Genomic DNA, 27964 nt, shown 5'->3' on the forward strand with positions numbered 1-27964 from the left:
TTCTTTATCCCACATACTATTCTGCAACTTGACGAAGCCGGTCGCATTTTTTTCTTCTCCCGCTCTCCTCCCTATCGGCCCGTGCTGCCAGCTGCCTGCTTGTTTTTGTCTGCTGCAATTAGGAGACTCTCCGTATTCATCCAAAACTGAAACTATGGAAATGGTCAGCTGGTCACTGAATGCTATTGATCAGATTTTTTTCAACAAAAAGATCAGACCGAGGTTATCCTGCGTGCCCTGATGGAACATATCCAGTCGGATACACGATGGATTCCTGGAAGGTCGTTTCTGTCTTTACTTTCAGTTGAGGAGGTCGAGGATATCTACATGATTGGATTCATGGTGGCAGGAATGCTGCTGATTGGAGCCGGCGGCTATCTGATCTATCGTAAAGTCTGTATTATGTTGGCAGCCATATTGGGAAGGCTGCCACTCATCACTGAAGGTTTGGGCAGAGCACTGAACTCTGACAATGATGAATGAACTCAAAAGTAAGCAAGATGCTCCTTTGGAACGCTTGCATTCAGTTGAATCGATCTTGGAAAGAATGGAGAGGATGTCTTGGCCAGTTTATCCCACAATATTGGATTACTGTGACCAGAGACTTTCAAGGATACTGGAAAGAGTGCAAGCCTGCAACAAATACATTTCATTATCACCGATTGGCCTTCACCAAGACGCCAGCTCAAGTATGTGTTCAATCTCACCAAGATGTTTACAGATCAGAGTCCCTGTCCTTCACCCCCCCCCCCAGCAGAACTCTCGTTTTCTGAACCATAACATGTGATTCTGATGTGTTAAAATCAAGGCCCGGGGGCCATCCAATTGGGCCCACAGCAGAAAATACAAATTACAGAGAAAAGTGAAAACATGAATCATTGTGTAAATAAAACTCAACAATATTTGCAGGGGCTCACAGTTTTCCCCGAGCATTTTTAATGTTATACTGTTGGGGGAAAAAAAAAAAAACACACACACACAAAATACTGACAAAATCTTTTAATTTTCCTCAAACTATTACATAATATTTTCCTCAATTGAACAGAAATTATTCACAAATCTAGTGAATTTAAAGTGAAGACTGATATATGTCCCTTGTTGCTTATTGTTGGTTTCTTGTATATTTTGTATTTTATGTATATGTACAGGTGCACACTAGGGCACAATAATGTTGAAATCACTTGTTTTCCCACATTATTTCCGTGGCCCTTTTGAGATCAAACTGCTCCTTATTTGGTCCATGAACTAAAATGAATTTATTCAAAGAAACCTGAAGGATTGTTGCGGAACAATTCCAACACAGATTAAAAGACTATTGTCAATACAAGCTCAGTAAAACTGAGCATTATATCCAGATGTAATATCACAGACACTAGAAACAGGCAGATACGTTTTAATTAAAAATATTATTAAGCCTCACATTGTTGTGTTAAAGTAGGTTTTTTTTTTTTGTTTGTTTGTTTTAGTTTTTTTTGTGGATACGTGACATCGTGCGTGTTGATTATTTTACTGGTTTAAAATGGACCCGGAACCAACGTAAACATGGGGAGGTGCGGCTCATTTGGAGGATGGACGGTGCATCATGCTATAGCGTCCGGGTGGAACTGGAGGTCAGTGCGTTGTAACTCAATAACAACACGTAGTGGGTTTAGCTCTTCAATAACATTTTAACATCAACAATAATTTAGTTTTACTGTGTCTTTATTTACTTTCAATTAAACGTTGTGGCATAAACTAGTTTAAACCCTAAAAACCCGATTAAGTGTGCAATGTAATGCATGTAAAGCATTGTAGGATTCCAGCATTAGAATGTACACGTATTAACTGCTGAATGTCATTATTCACTATATGAAATGTTTAATAAATATATAAAATAAGATGTATAATACATAGAATTGTTTTTCAAACCAGGGAGTTTAATTTGAAAGGAAAGGGTAAATTAAACATTAAGCAAAGATGAATGGAGGAAACGATTAATAAAAGATTATAACAAAGAAAAGTCATCTTAATTTGATGTTAATGTATGAGATAAATGATTGAGCTGACAAGTAATGCAATGCATTTATCTTTTAGATACATGTGACATGTGTTTATCAGTTTTAGAATATCAAGATGCAGTCCTAATATTTTTTTTTTTTTTCATTTTGTATTCACTTTATCCTAAAAGTCCTAAATGTAATACATTATAAAACTGTCTAAAATCTATTGGTTGCATCAAAGAGAGAAAAAAAAAAAACAGTGACTATTTAAGGAATACTCTCTATCTGCATATCTACACATAATAAAATAAATATTGAAGATTTTAGCATATTTTCTATTACAATTTTTTCCAAATGGTGGTACGTGTGCCCCTAGGGGTACGCAATGGCACTACAGGTGCAATATCGGTATTGTATCGGAAGTGTAAAAGTTGTATTGGGACACCCCTAGAAGGTATCGACAAAATACTCAAGGCTGCAATATCGGCATCATATCGGAAGTGTAAAAGTTGTATAGGGACACCCCTAGGATGCTTGTTTTAGTATATAAGTGCTTAATTGTTCTGTTTGAACCAGTCTGTGCAGGGATGGATGATGACTTACCGGATGAGGTTTTTGCTAAACTCAGAAGCAAAGAGCTTGGATTATGGGATGTTGCTCAGATAGCTGCTGGCACTGGGCTCGCCATCTATGCAATGTGGGCTGGAATCTTACAGCCAGGTTTCAGAAAGGTGCCCTTAAAGCTACAGGTCTTGTCCACTTTCTCTTTAGCAATGTTCACCTTTTCACTGTCAGACATCTACAACCCCATGAAAACTTGATTAACGTCACTCCCAACATGTGTCCCAGGTCCCTTACATTCCTGCCAGCAAAGGCCAGGTTCAAAATGTGATGACACTGCTGAGGGGGCGAAGTGGAGCCCTCGTGGATTTGGGATCTGGTGATGGTCGTATTGTATGTGTGAACAAGTCATCTTTGCTTGTCTTGTATGTTAAATATTAACTGTTCTTTCTCCACTTTAACTTTGATTCGTTAGGTGTTGGAAGCTCATCAACACGGCTTCAGTCCAGCTGTTGGCTATGAGCTCAACCCCTGGCTCGTTCAGTTGGCTCGTTATCATGCATGGCGAGGTGGCCATCATGAAAAAGTGCTGTATCGGCGAGAAGATCTTTGGAAGGTTACACTTTTTCTGTCTCATGAGACACTAAATTTGTCATGTTCTTGTACATATGCAGTTAATTTACAGCAGTGAGAACAACAAGAACTTTTTTTTTTTCCTATTTTACCTGTCCACATTGAGCTGTTCTAACTTATCCTGAGTTACCAGGACTACCTGTCAACATCGAGCTGTTCTAACTTATCCTGAGTTACCAGGACCACCTCTCAACATCGAGCTGTTCTGCAAAGCTGCATTTAAGACAATTTTATGAAATAATTTATGAACGGTATCATTGCAGTCCAAACAAATCCGACGTTGCACACCGTTGAACCAAGCAGCAGCCATGTTGAAAGTCTCAGGTCAGTCTGATCCTGATTCACAGAGATATTTGAGGAACACACACAGACAGAGATTCCTTGCTTTATAGATAGATAGATAGATAGATAGATAGAGTGCCTCATTAGCCCTAGAACACTATTGCTAGAATTAGTAACACCATCAGGAACGACAGGTGAATTTTACCCAATAATAATAATAAATAATCTTCAAAATATTACAATACATGACAAATTAGAGTTGTGTTCTATTATTTTCAACTATGCCATGCTGAACCAAAATTAAATTAAAAAAAACTACCATAATAACTGACAAATTAGGAATGTAAGAACAACATTCTTAGAAGAAAAAAAAATGAAACTGTAAACTTGGTCCATGGTCCACACTTTTCTGGGGTATTTGAGGCTTTCCTGGTGAAAACAAAGAAACAAAGTCACCTTGACACATGGAGATGCAGGAGAGAGGAACAAAAATGGCATTTTTTGATTGTGTGAAAACTAGAATATTTTCACCATATCAATTTCCTTGGAAATCACCACTTTATGATATTTATTTACAACTACTGGACTAAATAAAGATAGAATGGAAATTTCAGGACCACTTTTACTTACTTTATTCATGAAAATAATATAAAAAACTGAAGATTCTGGTTTATTTATTTCCTTTTGTTACAAACGACCATAAACGATAAAAAGAAAATATTCTGGGTTTTTTTTTTTCCATTATTATTGTTACAAATAAACATAAATGATAAAAAAAAAAAGTATGTAAATGCACTGTATATGTTTGTATAGTATTATTACATGATGAAAAACCAAATGTGAAGTTTAAAATGTTATTTTGTGAAGGAGGGGTAGGCACCTATAAGTTCATTGAACTTCTGACTACTCCTTTTGAGCACTTTGTGAATATATATTGTACATAAAATGTGTTTTTTTATGTTGCTCAAATAAATAAACAAACAAACAAAATATACCAATTTTTCCCCCTCCAGGATAAGACATGTTACACTTAGTAAATATTTTGCTCAACATACACCTCAAACTAACCTTTGATTATCATAGTAATAAACTGGCTGGGGTTTTAAACCTTGTACTTTTGTCAGCGTGGTCTTGAAACAGATTTACCAGTGAAGTCATCAACTTTAATCACTTTGTGTATCATCACAGGTTGATCTGTCACAGTGTAAGAATATCACAGTGTTCCTGGCTCCCAGTGTGGTGAGTAGCTAACATGGATTGTAAAAATGTGGAAATTAAATACATTTATTTTTAAGATGTTTTTTTTTTTTTGTTTATTCCTAAACTCTGTAAATATCAGTTGAATTGAAAAAAATGATTTTCATATTGTGTTGGCAAACTGTTTAAACATTTTTGTATTTATCAAAGCGCTTAAAAATAGGAATGTTTTTGTTTTTTCCATTCAGAACGATGTTTTATTGATTTTTCATCCTAACCTTTGCAAGTTTGATATTTATATGGAGATTAACATCTGGCCTCTTTTTTAATAGTTAACATGCATCCACATACTGTATATGTACATATATACTGTATACACCAGGTCACTTGCATTTAGATCCATGAGCAGGAGTAGACGCTGCAGTAGATTTTTATCCTTTTCAAATTCCAGAAAGTTCATTTTGTCCTCTTTTTTATTCATCAATATGTTACGGTTTCATTTATTCAGACAACTTTTGTCAGGAAATTTACTCTGATCCCCTGACATGTTTCCACTGCCAACTGTCAGTTTTCCTCAGAGGCGTCTGATGATCGCTTTGATGTGTCCTTATTAAGGGTGTAGGAAAATGTTTCACTGTGTGATTATTGTATCGATTCCAAAAATTTTCAAATGGATTTTTTTAATCATGTTTTTAACAAAATAAATGGATTTATTTATTTTCATAAAACATACTGGGCACTTCTTTAGATGTATGTGGTTAGTTTTTTAAGGATTTAACAACTTAACAGAATCAGAATCTGTTGTGGAAGCAAAAGTTAAACTGTTTTTGAAAAATATAATTTGACACTTTGATCATTTCAAATTCTAGTTCCACTTGTTTTTTATATTGGTACTGGAATTACTGTTTACTTGTTCTCACAATTAAAAAAATAAATAAATAAATTGTATTTCATACTATTTTGTACTTGGAAAGGTGACATTTGTAATTATTGATATCACGATGTATATCGTATTGTTTAGTATCGGGATATATCGTATCGTGACATGCAAATCGTGAATCGTATTGTCAGATTCATGGTAATGCACACCCCTAGTTGTTATGAATTCTTTCTGGGTGTGGTCAACATGACAGTAATGTATGGCTGGCCATGCCTTCCTGTCGATTGGCTTCTTTGAGCCAGCTGTCGAAACCAGGAGGCGGAGCTTTAACATCAACAGGGATCACAGAACATTTTTACGAAAGAACTCATAAGGACACATCAAAGCGAGCAGCAGATGCCTCTGAGGAACACTGACAGTTGACAGCCGAAATGTGTCAGGAAATCAAAGGAAATTTCCTGAAAAAAGTAGTTTGAATAAGTGAAACCTTAACATATTATATGAATCATTTTGTGCGCTTGTTTCCCAGCTTTTGTTGCTGCAGGAAAAGCTCCAAGCCGAGCTTCCTGATGATGCTCTGGTTGTTGCTGGTCGTTTTCCTTTCCCAGACTGGAAACCCTGCAGAGTTGAGGGACACGGTGTGGACAGAGCGTGGGCTTACAACATGAAAGTTCACAAACACAAGCAAGAACAGGAGGAAAAATAAGATGGAAACAATACTTTTTTGTAGGAAAATGTTTCTTTATCAATTGACATGGACGCTGCTGTTCTCTCCAGTTAATGTGCAAAGATTGCATGTTTTCTCGGGGTACTCCAGCTACCTCAATATTTTAGAATTTCTTTATGTTCTGTCCCATTAATTTATGACTGCCTTCACCAGCAAAGTGTTTCTCAGAAACAGGTTTTAAAATGTTCATATATTTTTTTTGTTTTTAAATCTTCACATATTTGTCATTAAATGTTGATTTAAATAAAAGTTCTCACAGTTTTAGTGACATTTTGTGTTGTCTAAATCAATGGTTCTCAAACTTGTTTGGCCCAAGTAACCCATTTCTCTTATTTCTGAATCTAAGTCCCTTCTTTGTCCGACTACAACATTTTCCTCAGAATACTGTGAAAAACAACTATAGAGCATAATGATGGAATGAATGAGTGATAGCACACATTTTAAAGAATCTCATTGTGTAAATAATGGAATTAAACAGTATTTAGTGCCCCAGATTAAATTCATTTCTATATCTTTTTAGCATTTCTGGTCAGATGATCATCCCAAAAGAAAGAGTCAAATAATACGACGGTTGGTGGTACCCAATCATTGGCACATACCAGATGGGGCCCATTACCCCGTACGTGTCATGGGGACCCCATTTTTCAAATGACTACTCCTTGGTTACCCACCCATTGGTCTCTTAATTTTTAAGTTTATACATGACATGTTTACTGTATGCAAGGGAACCGTGGCAAGCAGGGCCGGCCTTTCCGCTAGGCAACCAAGGTGGCCACCTAAGACCAAATTTATAAAGGTATAATAAACGTGAAACACACCCTTAACAATCAATCCACATGCTTTCTGAAATATTAATATTAAAAATCCGTAACTATACCTGCTGATCTGCCCTTATTAATGCATACTTATATTTAATTTATTTTAATAATTGTTCTATTCTGTATAATTATATTGTGTTGTTTGGTTTTAAGATTTTTGTTACTGACTTGTCAAACTAAACAGGAAAGTGGACATTTTCTTGCACTGAAACTTTTATTTTTACTTTTGATTCCACTGTTTTGCATAGCTTTTGGATTTTGCACCATTGTTGTTGTTGTTCCCTCAGAACATTTGCACTATACCTGTAGGAGTTATATTGTATTATTCTATTATTTCAAACAGGTTTTTTTTTTTTTTTTTTTTCTCCATGGATTGTTATTTGTCGCTGAAATAGCAAAGTCCACTCTTGCCTGGGGCACCGAATGACCTAAAGCCGGCCCTGGTGCCAAGATTTAGTAGCAAAAATAAACATGGGGGGTGGGGGGGGGGAGAGTACTGTAACTAGTAACTTTTACTTTGAGTACTATTTAATTGAGCTAATTTTTACTTGTACTTGAGTATTTTTCATTAATTGTACTTGTACTGAGTACAATTTTGATCAAGTAACAGTACTTCTACTTGAGTCGGATATATTAGTACTCTTTACACCTCTGTATGTCCGCGTTTTTTCAAAAACACGTGTGAATACTTTTGATACAAGTGTGTCCTTATTTTATCGCAGCACCTGATTGGGCGCGCGCTCAGAGCTGAAGCGGAAGTTGCGGAGTGGAGCCTGTAAAGTGCTGCTAGCTGTTCCTGCGCCGCCCTAAACACTCAGAGGCGCACCAAAGAAACTAGCCACCATGGTTTTTATATTCTTAAAGTGACATGACGGGAGTATCACGGGTTGCTAACGTGTCGTGGTAGCATGCTTTTAATGTGCAAGGCGGAAAGAGAAGCTTGTTTATACCGCTGTTGGAGGCATGTCTGTGAGTCACAGCTAACGAAGAGGATGTGTTCATCTCTCCATAGATGCTAACTGCTTAGCCACAAACTGCACCGTTAGCCACCGGGTGTTCTGGCCTCGACAACATGCGCCTCACCACCGGCTGTTTATTCGTCTTGTTGGTGTAAACACTGCCAACCATTGTTTATATCCAGCTGTGAGCAGTGTAGTGAGCAAACAGAGCAGCAGACCATGGCGAGCCTTCTGTCGTTACGTTAGCCAGCAGCACCTGAGCTAATGTTAGCACTCAACTATAGCAAGGGAACACATGCTGGCTTTTAACTGAATATAACCAGGCACCAAGTGAAGAGAAGAACGCATCTGAGCCACCCAAAAATGGTACGTTTATAACCACACACACACACACAAAAATTAACTGAATACGTATGTCAGTGTGAACTTCCAATGCATTCTTTAGTCATATGTTGTCCTTTTTAAAGATGAAAGAATTGTCAATAATGGCTGTAAATGTTTAAACATATGTGCTGTCATGTAACAGTATGAGGACGGGAATCAGAAGGATGTGACAGCTCACTGTGCCATTTCACAGTGCAGGACGCCCATCTTGCAGACTGAATGTTTTCCTTCTTGCTGTGTGAAGTCTTTGCAAGTTGTGGCTCATTTGAGGAATTCAGTCCTGCCTTCCTGCCCTTTTAAAATCCCCCATTTGCTGTTTGCTAAGCAAAGGCCATACTTCATCCACGCAATAAAGACAGATTGTGGTTTTTTTTTTTTTATTTAGACACGGAACAGAAAGTCAGATCTACGTGAGATAGTGCTAAAACATGATCAGACATCTTTAATTGTGCATTTATTTCTTTTTGTATCTACATCTGTGCATGTGAGACACATTAGGGGCTTCTGTCCATTTTGGATGATGTATAACTTCTGAAAACCTGATATAACCCAATGATTTTTTTATTAGTGCAACTTATTTTGAATTGGACACATCAATAACATTCTCAAGCAGTGCATTGTTGGTGTAAAAACTCCCTTTAATGTTGTAAGGTGGTGATTTAAATATGTTCTATTAATTTTACCAATATTGGGGAAAGTAAGACAGTCTTTTTTTATCTAAATAATTTAAAAAAGGTAAGTTAATCTTGCATATGTGAACCTTAATCCTAACAGATATCTATATATATATATACACACACACACACACTGGTCGCCCATGTTTTGTATAGAAGAGCCCCACATTTGAAGAACACTTTAACAGAACACGGGCGACCGTGGCTCAGGTGGTAGAGGGTCGTCTTCTGATCGAGAGGTTGGGGTTTCGATCCCAGTACCTGACTATGTGTCGAAGTGTCCTTGGGCAAGACACTGAACCCTAAGTTGCTCCCAGTGGTCGACTAGCGCCTTACATGGCAGTCCTGTCCCACTGGTGTGTGAATGTGAGAGTGATTGGGTGAATGAGCTGATATGTAAAGCGCTTTGAGGCTGCTTCAGTGTGGGGATAAAGCGCTATATAAATTTAAAAACCCCTGCATTTAACACAAAATATCACCTCTGATTCATCCCTTTTTTAAAATTAGTGTGATACGGTTTCATTTCTTCAGACATTTTTTTCAGGAAATTCTCATTGAATTTTACTTTGATCTCCTGACATGTTTCGACTGCTGTCAGTTTTCCTCTGAGGCATCTCGTCTGTGTCGCGCATCTCCAATGCCTCAGCACCTACAGTTTTCTTCTCAGCGTGACATGTACATTACCGTAACATGGTGACCTTGATTGTTAGATCTTCAAAGCAAGGAGACATTATTTACTGTAACAGCTCCAAACAGGACTGATAATGGCCTCTGACCTTCAGTGAGTGACATTTAAAAAAAAAAAAAAAAAAAAACGTTTTAGGTCTTTGCCTGTTTATTTTTTCCGAACAGTACATTTTGAAGAAATTTATTAAAAAGAGCATGTTCTTCATTACCGTACATAGTCAGTGACATCTCTCTTTTTTTTAATTTTTTTTTTTAACAAACCTAATGATTTTTGACTCATCTTTAACTTTTCCTTCTTCACCAGGCTTCAGAGGAGGCCTCATTACGTGCATTAGAAACCCTAATGACCGAGTTCTTTCACAGTTGCACAACAAATGAGCGAAAAAAGGAAATAGGTAAGTTTGTTTTGATTACACGTATGTAACTAAATTGATGTAAGACCCTGATGTAACAAATATAAGTATATATCCACATGGAAAGCTCATACACAGAAATAAATGATGTAATGTTTATGTACTGTATATACTGTTTTTAAATATCTTGGTTTCTCTGTAAAATTAGTGTCAATCTGCCTACTTAGTATGCTTCCTGTGTTGTGACGCATTACCAAATTTCTCTTCTAGCCACAGCTCTTTGACTTGACTCTCTGATCACACTTACTTCCTCTTTCTGCAGAAGAGCTGCTGAATAACTTTGCACAGCAGACTGGAGCATGGCGCCACTGTTTGTTCTTCCTCTCCAATACTCGTAATGAGTATGTAATGATGTACAGTCTCACCGTGTTCGAAGTGAGTCTTTTTTTTTGTCTTCAATTCACAATTTGGATCAAAGAGTTTTTGACACTTCGAAAATAAATGATGTCGTTGTGCAGGGGTCTCATTTTAGTTCAGGGGCCAAATACGGAGCAGTTTATCTTAAATGGGTCACAGATTTTAGGTGCAAAATTCCTAATTTAATCATTATTGTGCGCTAGTTTGCACTTCCATCATAAATACAATTTACAATGGCCACGGTTACATGATATCTTTTAATTCGGAATTAGGTATTTCGAATTAAATCATTTGGAATTCGGAGTTCTGCTTTGTGTTTACATGGAATTAGTAATTCCCGAACTGAGGTTTACGTGGAAAACCAGTTTATTTGGCTTTAGTTAAATCCGCTTTAGCTCTGGGGGTTGGGAAGGCTGATAGTAGCTCTAACAACCGTTACAATGATAAACTTGGGGATATTACAGCCTGTGCAGCAGTACGGGGACGCATTTACTCCGTCTCCGGGTGAACGGGCTTCACCCGTCCGATGAAGCTTGTTCCGTTTGCTGATCTTTGTGTGTGATAAGTCCATGTGTTCGTGTTAATGTCCTTGTGTTTATGCTTCAGTCCATCCCCTTTTTTCATTTTATCCATGTCTTTTAAGGCTCTTATTCAATAGTGTCTGCTCTACTACAGGCTGCCATGTTGGATTATGTTGTCACCCAGCGTGTCATCGCCGCAAGTCGCACATGTGCAGAACTGGAATTAACTTAAACAGAATTTAAAAAAAAAAGAGAGAGGGGGTACTTGAGGCAAGAACTTTTGAGAACCACAACTTTAAATGGCCGCATTTGGCCCCCGTGCCTTGAGTTTGACACATGTCATAGTGTTTTGTTTCAACACAGGACATGTCATGATAATCTATCTGGTTTTCCTGTTTCTTCATTTAACTGAACCCTTGTATCTTAATGTGTATTACGCCCGTTTATAATGTTTATAATCTTTTAGGCTAATGGCCTAACATTTCACTAAAATGCTTTTTTTCTTTAACATCTGCGTTCAGAACCTGGTGAACAAGCTCTGGATCGGTGTTGCTTCACAAGACAAGATGGAGATCCGCAGCTGTTTGCCCAAACTACTGCTCGCTCAGCACAAATCTGTGCCCTACTTCATTAGGAACAAGCTCTGTAAAGTCATCGTAGACATTGGCCGCCAAGATTGGCCAATGTTTTACCATGATTTTTTTACAACCACTCTGCAGGTATGCTAGGATTAGGTCATTGTTTCTTATCAAACATTGATGTTACGCAATCACATGACGTGGAGTTTGGGCCTGAGCAGGAAACGTTGATATCAGGGTTCCCGCGGATCCTTTAAAAAGTCTTAAAAGTTAAAAGTGTTTTTGTTTTAAAGATTTGTTCCTGTTCTTGTAGTTCTCTGGTGTTTTGGGAGTGATTTTGATTATTTGAGTCAGGTTTTTTTTTTTTTTTTTTTTTTTTTTTTTTTTTTTTTTTTGTGTATTTTACTGTCATTTTGAGTATTTTTGTGTTTACTTTGGGGGCCGCCAGTTGCACATCTGCACTAGACACTAGGGAAAAATTACACTATCCCTATGTAATTGATAGGGCTGGGTATCTCCAGGTACCTCACAATATGATATGTTGCAATATTTTTGCCCACAATAACGATATTATCACGATACTGCGATAATTGATATATCACTGGAAAATTCGTCCACGATACATTACGATATCTGTGTCATTGAAGAAATTCAGAATTTATTTACTGCACTGAATCCATTTCACAGGAATTACAGAACATTGTCAATCAATTTCACATGAATAACAGCCAAATAAAACAAAGTGTGTACTGCACACTGACCCACAACTAGTTCAATGTCCTTGTGTTATGTTTAAGTCGTTAAGGGATGACTGATACAAAATGATACTTCACCAAAATATTGTTAATGATGTTTGTGCAAATTAACTTTAAGTCATTAAAAACAAAATTAATGCAGAAAATACTAATTTCAGTTCTAGTTTTTTCAACTTCTCTGTAAACATGGATGCATCAATTTATGAAAACTGGACAATTTTACTGCATATGAAAAATAAGCATTTCAGTCAGTGCATTACCCTGGTATCAATGGTTTCGTCCACAGCAACACGCAACTTTTCCCACGGATTTTCTGTAGCTCTGATGAGATGTTGTTAACACACACTGAGCATGTGAAGTGGAGTTTCACAGGCACAGCAAAGTTAAGCAGGCACTGGCCGCCTCTGTATTTAGGAGTCAGTGATGATTTGCATAGTTTTTTGGCAGTGCACCCCGGAAGGCGCTCCCCAGAAACATTTCCCCATTAAAAAAAAACGTTCCTTGCCTCACGATGACGCATTTCATGCCGATTCTGTCCATTTAATTACTTCTGCAATTCTGTTAACGTGGATTTCATAGGGCCTTATACTTAACTTGTGTAATAATAAGGGGGAAAAATAATTAAAAAAAATTTATAAATATCGATAACGTACCGCTAGATGAAACTGCGATATATCGTCGACGTCTCGATATTTCAGCACACTATTAGTAATTGATGTTTATGTTTACTGTGAAGCTGTAGGAACCCTTGATATTAAAGGGGGCAAAAAAACCTGAGATTTTAAGTCAAGCTGAGCTGTTGTCTTGTTAATCTTTAACTTCCAGTTGATCCAGTCACCAGCTCTGGCTCCACTGGGTTTGGTGATGTTAAAAACCACATCAGAGGAGCTGGCATGTCCTCGTGAAGACCTGAGTGTTGCCAGGAAAGATGAGCTGCGTAAGCTGTTGTTAGAGCAGGTACCAGCGGTACTCGGACTCCTGACAGGTGAGAAAAATCCCCTTTCTGCATGTAACCCATGACGCTGCAGGCATCCTAAGCAGAGACTGGTGATAAGAGAGAGTGAGCGTGATTTAGAGACAAGCTGCACAGTCATCAAAGATCCTTTTTGTCTGAATCCCCTCTTCATTTTTATTAACTGTTCATCCTGTTCAAAGCCCTGCAGTCTTCCTAAAGTTCTCATAGGAGATGTTATTTTATTCATCACTGGGGTGGAGCATACTTTTACTTTCCAGTTATAAATGGAATAGACTTGTATCTGGATTTCAATGAATATTTCTCGCAGTAATTGCTAAATTATAGGTTTAGAAATTATACTTGGGCAATGGGCAGGTAAGAAGCGTAGTGGTGTAGGCGAGAATTCTTTTTCTTATTTGTATACATGTGTGGACTTGCTTCATCACAAAAGGCTGCTCCTCCAAATCCAATCAGGTTTTTAAACTGATAGGCAAATAAGTGTTAGATATGTAAAAGTGTTGGAAATTTTAGTAATTTAGTCTGAATATTAATTTGTATTCCAGGTATTTTGGAGACTTACTGGGACAAGCATAGTGTCATCGCCTCTACCCCTCCTCCATCACCCACCTCAAGGGAAAGTAGTAAGTTTCATATCAATACTCAATATTATCTTCTGGGTCCAGTTTTTCCAAAAGATTTAGTCCAGATCAATAATCCGATTTTGGTCATCCTTTTATTTATTTTTTTGCTGATGATCACGTAATCCATTTTACTTTTGAGCATTATCGAATTGGATCAATCTGATATGGGTAGAAACTCATCAGGATCACCTAATCTGGATAACCAGTGCTCGTATTTGTTTGAAATGCACCATCGCTGTTCATTCTTAAAAAACGTTTTTTCTTCCGTCTGCGTTAACTCCTCCTACACCATTTGTCAGATTTTGACAAATAAGCTATCAAAACATTCAGAAAGTTCCCGATATTTATGTTATTACTTTTATAATAAGTTACTTTTAAACTTTTTGACTTATCACATTTTTTTTTCCTTCCCATTAATTTCTATTGGTAATTTCAAGCCCTTTATCCCCGGCCATTCTTCAAACAATTCTGACCATTCAACCTTTAACATGTTCAGCTCGTGCCTTCAACTCATTTAAACTTTTTTAAACTTTTTCAACTCATTTCAACCCATTTTAACCTTTTTCTACTTTTTTAACCCATTTCAACTTTTTCAACTCAGTTAAACCTTTTCAACCTTATTGCTAATTTTCATCTAATGCTAGGTTAGTGCTAACGCTGGGTTAATGTTAATGCTGACTCTAGGCTAATGCTGAAGTTAGATTAATGCTAAAGCTAGGTTAATGCTGATGCCAGGCAAGCGTTAATGTTAACTTTGGGCTAATGCTAATGTTAGGCAAGTGCAATGTTAGGTTAATGTTATTGTTAGGCTAATGCTAACGCTAGGTTAATAATAATGCTAATGCTAGCTAATGCAGTGCAACGCGGGCCATATTCTAGTTACGTCAGTTTTATTCTTGTTTTACTTAGTTCATTTTGATGTTTTGCTGTTGTTTGTATTTATTGTGTACAGCATTTTCTGCCAGCTGTGGCTGCCTTATATGGCTGATGTGTTCTTGTTTAGCTTTTTTCTAACAGTTTGTTGATGTTTCTGTTTTGTGTTTGTTTTTCCTACCAGTGGAGTTGTTGGGCAGCTTGTTCCAGGGCAGCCAGTATTCCAAGCTGCTCTGTCAGCCCATGGCAGCACTGGACAATGACAGTCACCATCTCTGCTGTCTGGTTCTGGAGTGTTTGGCTCACCTGTTCAGCTGGATCCCTCTGTCCACTAGTATTACACCCACCCTTCTGGCGTCCATCTTTCATTTTGCACGTTTCGGTTGTGATTTGCGGTCGAAAGCCAAGACTGGACCCTTTATTTCCTCCAACTCCTCTACTTCTAACGGACAGCTCAATGCTGGCTCCATACCGCCAACATCAAATGGAGGACCACGAACTGCACAGCAGAGTGAGAGCAGTAAAGTGGACCGCGCTCGGCTTGGTGTGCTTGCTATGACCTGCATCAATGAACTTGTGTCAAAGAACTGCGTGCCAGTGGATTTTGAAGAATACCTACTGCGAATGTTCCAGCAGACCTTCTTTCTTCTGCAAAGGCTGACGAGGGAGAATAATGCTCATACAGTTAAGGGCCGCTTACAGGAACTAGACGAGAGGTAGGTTCTGATCTATCTGGTTACAGTGATTGTAGACCATGTAATCCCTTGCCCCCTTAAAGTGTAAGTACACCCCCAGGTTTTTGCTGATCTGTCACTAGTGAGAAATTTAAAAAATGCCTTGATTATGGGCATTGCTCCTAGAACAGTCAAGACATGCCCATTCACAACTGTCCCGCCCCCACAGCGCTGCACAGTTACACATGGAGCTGTCAATCAATGCTCACTGTTGGCTCCGAGGAGCAAACCAGTCCCTCCTCCCATCTTTTATAAAAGGGGTGGGACCAACAGTGATGTTAGTGACGTCGCTGATTTAATCTCAGTCAATAATTAAATTGCCACAGCCTTCGTTTAACCCATAGAGGGCAGTCACTCTGACATTTTACAACTAAAAACGTTAAATTTAAATACTTAGAATAACATGTGAAGATTGTGACTAGGATCAATAAACTGCATTCCTTCATACCTAATCACATATGTATTCAGCAGGTTTTAGGTTTACTTACACTTTAAAGGTGCATTCACTCCAAATGCGACTCTGGTGACTAAATTACATTTAAAATCAATGTAAATGAAGTGTAATGTGAACGTCAAGCACGTTAAAGACTCGCGTGATTTCAGCAATGCGACTGAGATTGCGTGACAATTCTCTCAAAGTTGAACATTTTAAAGCAACTTCGAGTGACATGGTATCACGACATCCAATTCGGCAATTTGTTTCTCCCCGAGTCACTCCCCAAGTCGGTGAAGGGTCTGCAGAGCCGGAGGCTGCACTGAGAGGCCTGTGTGCTTCTTCTACAGCTGTACGTTTTTAGCCTTTTAAATCATTTTAAAGAATATTGAGTGAACTCATCCTTTAGTAACTCTGCAAGTTGAGCATTTAATCCGTAAGTACATGCTGCCGTTAAAGCAAGCAAAAAGCACAGCTATGTTCAAGGGACTCATCACGGGCAATTTAAGCAACTTTAGTCGCTGAAATTGTGTTAGGTGTAAATGCACCTTAAGAGGTATACCCCCCAGTTTATATAACACCATTGTGGTCCATAGTGCATTGATTTACAGACATAGATTTAGTGAAGGATCTCGACATGCTGTGCATCACTTGTGGGAATCAACATCTTTGCACTAATAGCCTCTCTGGTTTTTGCAGCTACTTGGAAAAGTTCACCGATTTTCTGCGCCTGTTTGTCAGCGTTCACTTAAGACGGATTGAGTCCAGCCCCCAGTTTCCAATAGTCGAGTTCCTTGCCCTGCTTTTTAAATATACATTCAACCAGGTAAGAATAAACATATAGGCCCAGGACAGTATTTTGTTCTGTGCAGTGACCAAATAATGCAGATTTTTGAACTAACTTGTATTTGTGTGTCTTTAAGCCAACCCACGAAGGTTATTTTGCCTGTTTGGACATTTGGAGTGTATTTTTAGATTTTCTCACTACCAAAATCAAAAGCAGATTACCAGACAGAGATAGTGTTCTCAATAGGCAAGTCATGCATGTTGTTTTCACCACAAACATTTGAAATGAGGTAAATTCACTTGAATACGATGTGATAAATGTAATTCTTGTGCAGGTACAAAGACGCCTTAGTTCTTCTCTTGAGGGAAGTTCTGAATCGCATTCAGTTCAGATACAATCAAACCCAGTTAGAGGAACTAGACGATGAGACTCTGGACGATGATGTAAGCGTTATTTTTACACTCACGGTGATCTTTTGCATCTTCTGCACACCTTATGTCCTCGACTCATTGTTCAAGGCTTGTATGTGTCTGTTGTTTATTTGGTTACTATAGCAACAGACTGAGTGGCAAAGGTACCTACGTCAGAGTTTGGAGGTGGTTGCCAAGGTGATGGAGCTGCTTCCATCCCATGCGTTCTCTACATTGGTAAGAGATGGTTACAGAGATGCTATTAACTGCGTATTTGGTGTTGACAACATTACATTTAAATTTCTTTATATACTTAAAGATTTAAGATATAAACACCATAGGTTATTTGGTCATTGATTGGTTTACTGTGTTGTTTAGCCTGTGTTGCGCTGTCATTCTCAGAAATGTAAACATTTCTTAAAGGATACCTGGAGTGAATTTTAATTGCAAGCTCTTTCAAAAGATAATTTATATAACTAGTATAGTGCCCTTTGGAAGTATGTAGTCATAGTGGGGGCATAATAATAATAATAATAATAATGTATCATTTTTATATAGAGTTTTTTTGGACACTCAAAGTCGCTTTACACAATTAAGGGATTATTCTTTCACTCCACACTTAGTGGTGGTAAGCCACTGTTGTAGCCACAGCTGCCCTGGGGCAGACTGACGGAAGCGAGGCTGCCAAAGTGCGTCATCGGCCCCTCCGACCACCACTCACACACTACATACGAGGCAATGTGGGTAAAGTGCCTTGCCCACTTTAGCACTGACAATGTTGAGTGTTGTTGAATGTTGCACTTACTCAATGTTTATATTGTAGATTCTTTGATTAAAGTTTGACTTTATCATGTATGACTCCAGAAACTATTGTAACATGTAGCCCAGAGTCGTCGACCGCCTTGTCCTAATCCCCTTTCCTTCTTAAGTTTCCGGTTCTTCAGGAAAATCTGGACGTCTATCTAGGTTTGCAGCAGTTTATCGTCACTAATGGCACAAGTAAGAAACTGTTACTACTTCACAACAGTAACTAAGCTCATCCTTTATCTCTGTAACAGCTACAATATGTGTTATATATTAAAATTCTGCTTATTATCCAGCTCGGAGGCTCAATATCACTGCAGAGAACGACTGTCGTCGGCTCCACTGTTCCCTCAGGGACCTCAGCTCCCTCCTCCAGGCTGTTGGGCGTCTGGCAGAGTATTTTATCGGGGAGGTTTTTGCTGCACGTTTCAATGACGCGCTGGCAGTGGTGGAGAGGTCAGTGCCCAGTTGTTGTTCTGTATCTACTCTTGTGCGTTTTAAAATGACAAATAACAGAGCATTAATATCCTTAGACATACATTTTCTCACATGTGCTTTTTTGAATCATGTGGTATACTTTTCCAAACCTTGCGTGTTGGTTTTCTTGCCCCAGGTTGGTCAAAGTGACTTGCTACGGTTCTCAGACGAGCCTTTATGACCTGGAGACTGCTGTGCCTTCTGTGCTTAAACCAGACCTCATTGACGTGTAAGTATCACACGTTCATAGATAGATAAATAGCTTTATTGTCATTGCACTGAAATCAATAAAACAAAATCAATCATCATACAGCAGAAATATGAAAATACTCTAAAAAAAAAAAAAAATAGGGGTCACAAATAGAAGTGAAAAGTAATAAATAAAGACAATGTTAAAAGTAGTGGCTAAAAGGCATACACATGTTAAAACCTGAGTCACATGATATGTAAAGCACCTTGTGACCTCTGTCTGTGAAAGGTGCTATAAAAATAAACATTACTTACTTACTTACACATAATGTTTGTCCTTGCACTCTCAGTGTCAGTGCTTTAGCAAATTGTCTACAGCATAAAGCACACCACCAACCAAAAATATAAAAAAAATAAACTTTGTAGCCTATATTAACAATATATAGTCATTTTTATCAGTGTCTTTTTTGTTTTTATGCTCTTTTATATTTCTTCTTTTGAATAAAAAGTGCAATTAACAATTGTTTTTATATTAATATAATATGTATTCAATTTAAATGTTATTATTATTGTTGTCATTATTAATAATAATAATAATAAATAGACATGTAATACATATCTTTAAGTTTTGTTCCGTATTGTTAAACGGTAAGATTGTCATTGTTGATCCAAAGGCAGTTATGGAGGGATATGATGTTTAAAAATGAACCAAATCTAGTGCGACAGTTGTGCACTGTTTTTTTTCATTATTTTATTTTTTTATGGCTGTGTTTCACACAGAGGCAAACTCCTCATCTATTCTACCTCCGAGTGAGAGCAGTCCTAAAGTGCAGCAATGAAGTATAACGATCACATGGTGTTTTTTATTGTGTATTTTTATGACATTTGTATGCATATCACAAGTTAAAGTATGGCTTTATTTGCACACATCCACAGTGGTGGAGGTCTCCTCTTCTCTGACTTCCAGCTGCTGTCGGGAGCTGCTGTGAAGCTGATTATGCGCTTTTGGGACGGGGGAGGGGCTCACGGCAGCACACCGGCTTATTTACAGACAATAATTAATTAGTTTTCAAAATGTATTTTTGACCAATTACGTGAAATTGAATAATTTCTCATGGCACACTTTACCATCTCTCACGCCACACCAAGTTGAAAAACCCTGAATTACGGAATAGTAGTTAGGTGGCTAATTAGTTTACTTGTATTTTTTAGAGTGTGGCTGTGTGTCATTCATTAAGACAAGAATAACCTTCTGATGCGGATTGAGCTGTATTAACTTGACACAATGTTCTCATTGTTCATTTAAATGTTTGTTTTTAACTAACTTGTGAAGAGTACATTTCCTGTCCCATGTTTGGCCTTTATAATAATTTTCAGGGATCTTCGTTCTTCTGTCTAAAGCGGAATCTTTTTCACTGTTTTGTTGTTCACAGACATGCTCAGGCACTGGCTGCGTTACAGGCCTACTCTCACTGGCTCGCACAGTTTTACAGTGAAGTCCACAATCAAAACTCAACTCAGTTCATCACCCTCATCACATCTGCTATCGAGGCCAGCAGCCCACTCATCACAGCTAAGGTACGTCCCTGTGTTCATCTTTTTATGTAAATATCAAACTGTTTTGATAATATGAGGTAATGGATGCTTTACTCATCTTTAGGGTTTAAATTTGGTCATTACAGTAGCTCAATAATGTACAAAAGACAGAAGTCATGGAATCAGAAGAGCACAAATCTGTGGCGGATTCTTTAAATATTACAAGTTGAACTTGTAGATTCAATACATTTTATTTAGCCCTGTGACAGTATCACTATCTCTACTAGTTATGTTAAGCTAAGCTATCAGCTTGAACTCTGAGTAGTGAAACAACATTAAATCAATGTCTTAAAATCTTAATTTCTTCAAAGTTTGGGAAGTAATACCCATGTAAAATAAATTTTTTATTATTTTACATGTACAATAGAATGCAGTTTTGAGTCGTTATGTTGTCTTTAGTCTGTGTATGTTAGTCGTGTCTGTGATGGTTCTCAGTATTATTAATGGACTGGTCCAGGATTATGATTGTCAACCAAAAAAAGCTGTACATGAAGATATTAAATGTCGTATCATCTACAGGTACCTGAGAAGCTTCTGCTGTCATCGTGTCACCTGATAATTTCCATCACTTCCACTGTCAGACCAGTGTTCCTGGTTACTTTGCCTGGTATTCAGAGTATCTTCAACCTGATTACTACGGAGAACCAGACACGCAGACTCCCTGCAGAGGTGAATATAGATAGATTCAAGTATAAGTCATTACGAGTCTGGTCTTAATCAGATTATTTTTTTCAGATTTAAGTCCATTTCAAACTATTTATTTAGGAAAGTGTAGATATTGGTCTATTTGTTTGCTCATCCAGGCCCACATGTTGGTGTGTCGAGCTTTATCTAACATGCTGCTGCTCCCGTGGCCCAATCTACCAGAGAGTGATCAGCAGTGGCAAACACGCTCCAGTAACCACGCCAGTCTTCTGGCAGCGCTCACTAGAGATTATCGTGTTTTAAGAGGAACTGTAAACATCACTCCACGACAGCCTGGCCTGGACGGTGGTCAGTGCCTCTTTTTCCTATCATCCATGTGTTAATATTCCTGGAGTTTATTTACAGCCACAGTTTATTTTCCTATTCATTTTTTCATCTTTCAGTGAAAGCAGTGATCCAGCAGACACTACCTGTGCTCAGAGACGTAGTGGACAGCATCGCTGGGGAATCCACCAAATCCCGGCAGATCTGTTACCAGAGTCTCCAAGAGTCAGTCCAAGTGTCCCTCAGCCTGTTTCCAGTGTTCATTCAGCAGCCAGGTTAGTCTGTGTTTACCTGTGTCAGCCCCAGATTCCCATCTAATCTGATCTCACTTTATGCAATAAACTATATAATGTGTTGGTGTCTCCCGTTCTTTGTTTGCAGCCAGTTTATGTAAAACACCAACAGAAAAATGTAAAGATTAGTTGTACTTTTTTATTTTATTACCATCACTGTTTAAATGACCATTAACTACCATATTTACTGGTGTATAGGACGCTCTGTGTGGATTTTTCAGTTAATAGACACACGTGTTCAGTGAAAGCGGGTGTCGGTAGCCGTAATATTACTGACAGTCACCCCTATAGCAGAATGACTGAACTCAAACAGCCACTGAACAGCTTCAGATATTAGTAATAAATGGAAGTTTGTGGGACCGGTCCTGGCTCGTATGCATTTACGGTGGGAAGAGCTAATAAAAAGTACAATAGGTTTAAAATGTAAGATATCTCAGCCAGTTTTTAATAGTAGAAAATAATAAATGCATAAGTTCAAGTTGTCAAATCAACACATTAGGATTGTTCAGGAGCGATTGTGCACAGGACTCTGATAGAGAAGATCATTTAAGTGGAACTGACAGACGGAGATGGAGCATCAGAACAGCCTGAATGCAGTAAAAATCAGCCAGTTTGTAATAGAACGAAACAATAAACAGCATAAAGTTGCCAAATCACCACCTTAGGGTTGTTCAGGAGCAATGGCGTCCTGATTCTTACTCACTCCGGACTCAACGTGATCACTCCTGGGGCTGTAAGCACAGACTGACGGAGCGGTGTACATCAGTGTAGTTCCAGTAAAAAGTGTCCATAAAAAGCTGTAAATGGACTGATAATCAGACCTGGGGCAGTGAGGAGGAGACCTCATGTGGCGATAGAAACTCTTCAGTTGAAACTGATCAAAATACACAGAAATCTCTCTTAAATCAAACAGGAGTATAGCAGCCCATCTCCCTGCCCGTTCTGATTGGCCGAGTCATTTTAAGGGCACCCACATCAGCCAATAAGGCGTGGCCAATGTGACGGTGCGGTCTTTACGTAGATTTTTCCAGTGTCACTGTCCAGTTATATTAATCGTCACCTCTCTCTCCCAGATGTGACGGACGAGATGTTGGCCTTTTTCCTGACGCTGTTTCAGGCGCTGCGAGTCCAGATGGGTGTCACGTTCACAGGACAGATCATCCACACTTTCCTCAGCATGTTCACCAGGTAGCACAACTGTAGCGCAGCCTTACCTTTTTTAACATGTGGAGTACTGGCTTTAGCTGTATGTCTGACATTGGATGATGTGGTGCTACAGGGAGCAGCTAGCAGCCAGTATCTTACACGAGGGCAGCGCTGGGTGCAGAGTGGTGCAGAAGTTTCTAAAGATCCTACAGGTGGTCGTACAGGAGCCGGGCCAGGCCTTCAAGCCCTTCTTACCCAGCATCCTCTCTCTCTGCATGGAGCAGGTCTATCCCTTAGTGACCGAGGTCAGTTGGTGCTCATTTCAACCATCACAAGATTCCAAATAGTAGCTGGATCATTCCATGTCATTTCAACAAATGGCCTACGCACTAAATTTTTAAAATTTTTACCAATTGTTCTGTCATTTAATAGGCACTCTTTACATTTTCAGTTTGATCGTATTAACACTTTTTGAGATATGGCCAATTTAGTGAGGGTGGTATGTTGATTTTTGTATCTAGTGGACATGCAGCCCAAGTTTTTTACTGAAGGTCGAAACATGTACGAAACTCCAACAAACGTTTTTCCAATTTTGAGGGGCTGGCATGTCCATCAGATAGGATATAAAGCAGATGTTTTTGTATATTCTGAAAGAGTAGGTGGAACTGATATAGTATACCAAATTTCAGCTTCCCGTGTGGTGTAGTTTCTCAAGTGGGATGTCCTAAAAATGTGTTGAAATGACATGGAATGACCCAGTCATCTTTCTCAGGTGTGTTTGTTCAAATGTGACGTCATCGTTCTCTCATTGTCTTTGTAATAATAATAATAATCGTCGCTGTAATTGTCTTCGCTAGCGTTCGTCTACGGACATCAAGGCCGAGATGTTTGAGTTGCTTTACCAAATACTTCACCAAAACTGGAGGTACTTTTTTAAAACTTCAGTCTTAACAAGTGTCCAAAGAGGAGGTGTTGAGGACACCATGGAGAATGAGGCCCAGTTCACTGCAGCCATGCAGGTTTGTTTATCTCAATCACAATGTTAGCGATAAAGCTTTCTGTTGCAGACAAACATCATCCTCCTAAACTGCATCCGTTTGGAAAGATGATGAATCTGTTGATTTATCTCTATGTTTATTAGGCTTTTGGACAGTCGTTCCTGCAGCCAGATATTCACATCTTCAAGCAGAATCTTTCCTACCTGGAGTCACTGAACAGCAAGCACAAGTTATATCACAGAGTGAGTTCAGCTCTTTGCTTTATATATCATTAAGAGAGATCTATGAATTACAGTGAAATGGAAGCAATGTCGCAGATGATATTGTACAACTATTTACAAAAAAGCATCACAAATACAGGGAAAGGCAAATTATTTGTGCCTCATTGTGTTGATATAAAGCAATAAACAAATATATTAGACGCTACACTACACTCCAATCTCACTCACTACACACTAACTAAACAGTCAAATCAGTAATAATCACTATGATCTCAAATCTCTCAACTCACCCTCTCTTTCTCCGTCTCTGTTTACCTGTCGCTTGAAAACAAAATGCCCGCTATATGTGGACATTTTGATTGGACAATGGCATTCTTCTTCTCAACCAAAAGGAAACAGCTATAAAGTGACGTTTCACAGGATTTTCACTTTCGTTTTACACGCGCTCTGCAGCGGTCTTCCTGCACGGAGCCTGCACTGAAAATGTCACAGAAAAACGCACGCATTATTCCCCATAACTCCACTTGTATTTGGCCTATCAACATGATTTAAAGACTGGTTTGGAGTTTAACATCCGCACTTTTGACACAGGTTGAAATGGAGATCCAAGGACGCTGCGCTTTGCTACTATTGGCTCTTTAAACGATCATGTGATCAAGACGCGCCGGCGCATTCATCGGCCCCAAAGGGTTAATGCTATTGCTAAGCTAATGCTAACATTATCTTAATGCTAACATTAGGCTAATGCTATTGCTAATGTTATGCTAGCAGGCCAGCACCTGCATCCTCACTGTCATTCACTTCAGGAAATGTAAATATTCTAGTTAAATTTCTTCTCATTAAGGGAATTATCACACAATTCTACTGCCAACAGCAAAAAACTGAGGTTTATTGACACCAGTGTGTGTGGTTTTGTTTTGCAGAAGCTATTTCAGACTTCAATGCTTTTCCACTTCATCAACGTGCTGCTTCAAGTCCTTCTTCATAAAGGCCACGACCTCCTGCAGGAAGAGATCACCCTAGCTATTTACAACATGGCCTCAGTGGACTTCGATGCTTTCTACTCAGCTTTCATGCCCGAGTTCCTCAGTGGCTGTCAGGGCGTGGACACCAGCCAGAGAGCGGTCCTTGCTCGTAATTTCAAGCTTGAACAAGTGAGTATGAATACTCAGGCTGTTTTGTAAATGTCATACTAAATCTGATGTCATAATTCCTATGTAGTGCATTCACATTAGATAGTATGCAAAGATAAAACTCATATCTCAATATTTTTTTCTCAAAATGATGATATACAATATAAAACTTTATTTTTAACTCAATAAAGTCTGACCAGAAAGGCAATCTGAGTTAAATTATTAACAAACGGCTGCACATTAACTCACGGTGCCATTGACGAGATAACTCGTCATTTGCGTTTTTTCACGGGGATTACTAGACAGCACCCTGGCGGAGGTCCCTCATCAGTATCTAAGCTGTGGGGTGTTGTAGTGACCAACTGTGCCCTGAAGATTGCAGCAGTGCACCTTTAGATGAGAGATCATCCGTGCTCAGCAGAGCTCAGAGGAAGAGAGGAAAGGCGTTTATGAGACAGAAAATGGCGCTACATACGGGATTTGACGTTCCCAGCAGCGCACACTCAACCAGAGCATGTGTGGAACTCATGGATAATGTGTCGATGGTGAGATAAAACAATATAAAAAAAACGGGGCAAGCAGTGACACTCTGCATGTCCGGGAGGAAGAGGAAGTTACGTATGTGCAGACTGACGGGAGAGAAAGTTGGAGGAACGCCAAAATACAGTAAGAAATACATTAAACTCTGAGATAGATAAATAATAATTTTGCCATCAAAAGCCCTGTCTGTTTTTTTTTTCTTCGTTTTACATAAGGAAACAATGTTCAGATGTAAGAGTTGTCACTAAATCAAAAAAATAGCTTTAAAGTCACTGACAAAGTTTTTTTTTTTTTTTTTTACAAAAAGGCTGTTTTCTCAGCTTTTTGCTCTGAAACTGAAGATTTGTGTAAGACTTGCTCTATTCAACGACTGATTACAGAAGAACGAAACGAGACAGAAACAAATTGTTTTTTTTTATAAATGTAGAGGCTTCAATCTTTCAGAATCTGGTGTCAGATTTCAGATAGTCATAGTAGAAAATGTTCTGTGGGTCTTTAAAATCAGTCAAAATGCTCAAAAACAGCTGGCACTGAGGGGGGTAGAAAATCTGAAAATGGCTGGCACTGAATGAGTTAAGAGCTGCTTTTGGCTTTTCTACTATAAGGGACAGCACGTGTGAGTGTGTTCTGTAGTGTGGCTTGTTTCGGGGAAGATCTGGGTTAGGACACTCAGTAATCATCTAACTGGTTTTACGTTGTTCTGAGAAGTTCCAAAAGCAGCGACTCATGAAACAAGTCATTTTATACAAAATAAGCTATAAAATAACTTATCCATATAGGCTATATTGTAAGTTTCTCTATTACCAAAATCAAATATATCTTTATGTATTACCTAGTTCTTTTTTAAAACTCTTGTCTTCAATTAGTTTTTAACTCTTTTCTAATTAGGGGTCTTGTTTTGAAGTTAACATGAAGGTTTGTCAGTAGCACAATGGAGGGTCTCCAAAAATCTCAGAAATGTTTCTGCGAGTTTAATGGATCAAATGAGCCCATGTTGATATTCTACTTGGTCACTTTCTCACTCACTTGTTTTCAGAAATTTCAAAGGTGGAGAATCAACAAACATATTTTGCCTCAGTGTGCTTCAGGTTTTTGTCTTTGCAGGTTTAAAATGCATCTTGGGAAACTTGGAAGTATACTTCACTGGGAACGCTCATCATCCTAATTATACTAATGGTATATAGTAGACAGTTGATATGAAATGTGCCATTTCAAACAGCCTTAGTTCTGAAAAATAAAAATGCAGTATTAATTATCACCACTAGATGTCACTAAATTCTACATATTTCACAGAAAGAATGGATTCAATAAACCACATCTATTCCTGTGTATGAATATTAAACACTACAAGTCATATGACAAATAAGTTTAACATATTTAGTATTCACTTGCTCGACCAAAGTGCTTTTTTCCTGCACATATCCTGGCACTGTAATCTGTTGTCTTTAACTAATTACTGATTATTTTGTGTTTTTCTGTAGGACCTGCCTTCGTTCACTCAAAGCGTGCAGCGCTTAGTGAACGACCTTCGTTACTACAGACTGTGTAACAGCAGCTTACCCACAGGCACCATCAAGCTATAGCATGAGCACAGGCTGAACCAGTGCATTGCAGGCCCACTGCTACTGTACCAGTGCACAACAGGCCCACTGCTACCAGTGCCGACCACTCTGCCCAACAAAAACACTGGTCCAACTCCCGACCATCACTGAGGAGCAACACGTGGACCAGTGATTGTAGGGTTGAGGATGCTGTTGATTTCTCTCTGATTTCTACTGTAAAAGGTTAATATCGTGGTAATATTATTTTTAAAGCAGTGCCATCCTTTGCCTAATTTGGCATGAAATGGCGACCTGGTCTGCAGCTGATTAGTTTTTTTACCCAGACCCGGAGCAGTCTGAGCCAGGCCTTCTCTCCCACAGTAGGGCATCCAAACCGGGCTGGGACTGACTGAGCACTTTCAACTCATTTTGAGTTTTTTAAAAAATGCCTGCTTTTATTCGTTTTGCCTTTTTTCATCTCCAACGGAGACGGACTGTCAACTTAAGACCTTTCATATCATTCCATTCTGATAAAGCGAAAAAAAAAAAACGGCTTGATTAATAAAGTTCTGTTTTGTAAAACTCAGGTATTGGTTAATTCATGATATGACTGAAGTGCAGTGTTATAAACATGATTGTCAGAATAGTGACTGTATTCAGAGATTCAAGTCTTTTCTGTATTTCACGCTCATGTGTCTTTGCTGTTGTCAGTGACGTCTTTTAAAAATGGATTTTTAACTTAAAAACCTAAAATATCCTTTTATTGCAGAATGAGTATCTTTTCTCTCTTTTCTTTTTACACATAATACAATAGGTCAT

General features: G+C 38.5%; 2 protein-coding genes across 3 annotated transcripts; both read left to right on the forward strand.

The window, feature by feature from the left end:
• The first annotated feature begins 1526 nt into the window (after positions 1–1526).
• antkmt (adenine nucleotide translocase lysine methyltransferase) lies at positions 1527–6529 on the forward strand. 2 transcript variants are annotated; one of them, XM_028456005.1, is made up of 6 exons: positions 1527–1610; positions 2556–2728; positions 2829–2933; positions 3016–3156; positions 4644–4694; positions 6062–6529. In XM_028456005.1, exons 2-6 carry the CDS (start codon positions 2567–2569, stop codon positions 6236–6238), a joined length of 636 nt encoding a protein of 211 aa, XP_028311806.1. In that variant the 5' UTR covers positions 1527–1610; positions 2556–2566; the 3' UTR covers positions 6239–6529. The 2 variants fall into 2 exon arrangements, with proteins under 2 accessions (XP_028311806.1, XP_028311807.1); XM_028456006.1 differs by having other exon boundaries at positions 2556–2710.
• Positions 6530–7846: 1317 nt separating this feature from the next.
• xpo6 (exportin 6) lies at positions 7847–27794 on the forward strand. Its single transcript, XM_028455974.1, has 24 exons — positions 7847–8402; positions 10086–10176; positions 10457–10569; positions 11594–11791; positions 13231–13390; positions 13924–14001; positions 15059–15590; positions 16741–16867; positions 16965–17074; positions 17163–17271; positions 17383–17475; positions 18168–18237; positions 18339–18498; positions 18656–18748; positions 20142–20286; positions 20824–20973; positions 21108–21297; positions 21393–21548; positions 22640–22754; positions 22846–23017; positions 23570–23731; positions 23854–23952; positions 24855–25085; positions 27086–27794. The coding sequence occupies exons 1-24, from the start codon at positions 8400–8402 to the stop codon at positions 27185–27187; spliced, it is 3459 nt and encodes a 1152-aa protein (XP_028311775.1). The 5' UTR covers positions 7847–8399; the 3' UTR covers positions 27188–27794.
• Positions 27795–27964: the final 170 nt, after the last annotated feature.

This window comes from Gouania willdenowi, chromosome 8 (assembly GCF_900634775.1).
Source record: "Gouania willdenowi chromosome 8, fGouWil2.1, whole genome shotgun sequence".
NCBI lineage: Eukaryota > Metazoa > Chordata > Actinopteri > Blenniiformes > Gobiesocidae > Gouania > Gouania willdenowi.

Bases quoted from the DNA above. Each gene is read 5' to 3' on its own strand.
- antkmt (XM_028456005.1), top strand. From the start codon at position 2,567: ATGGATGATGACTTACCGGATGAGGTTTTTGCTAAACTCAGAAGCAAA. The intron at 2,729-2,828 runs GTCTTGTCCACT...CATGTGTCCCAG, and splicing joins AGGTGCCCTTAAAGCTACAG to GTCCCTTACATTCCTGCCAG. The intron at 4,695-6,061 runs GTGAGTAGCTAA...CTTGTTTCCCAG, and splicing joins TGTTCCTGGCTCCCAGTGTG to CTTTTGTTGCTGCAGGAAAA.
- xpo6 (XM_028455974.1), top strand. The intron at 17,272-17,382 runs GTAAGCGTTATT...TGGTTACTATAG, and splicing joins ATGAGACTCTGGACGATGAT to CAACAGACTGAGTGGCAAAG. The intron at 20,287-20,823 runs GTACGTCCCTGT...TATCATCTACAG, and splicing joins GCCCACTCATCACAGCTAAG to GTACCTGAGAAGCTTCTGCT.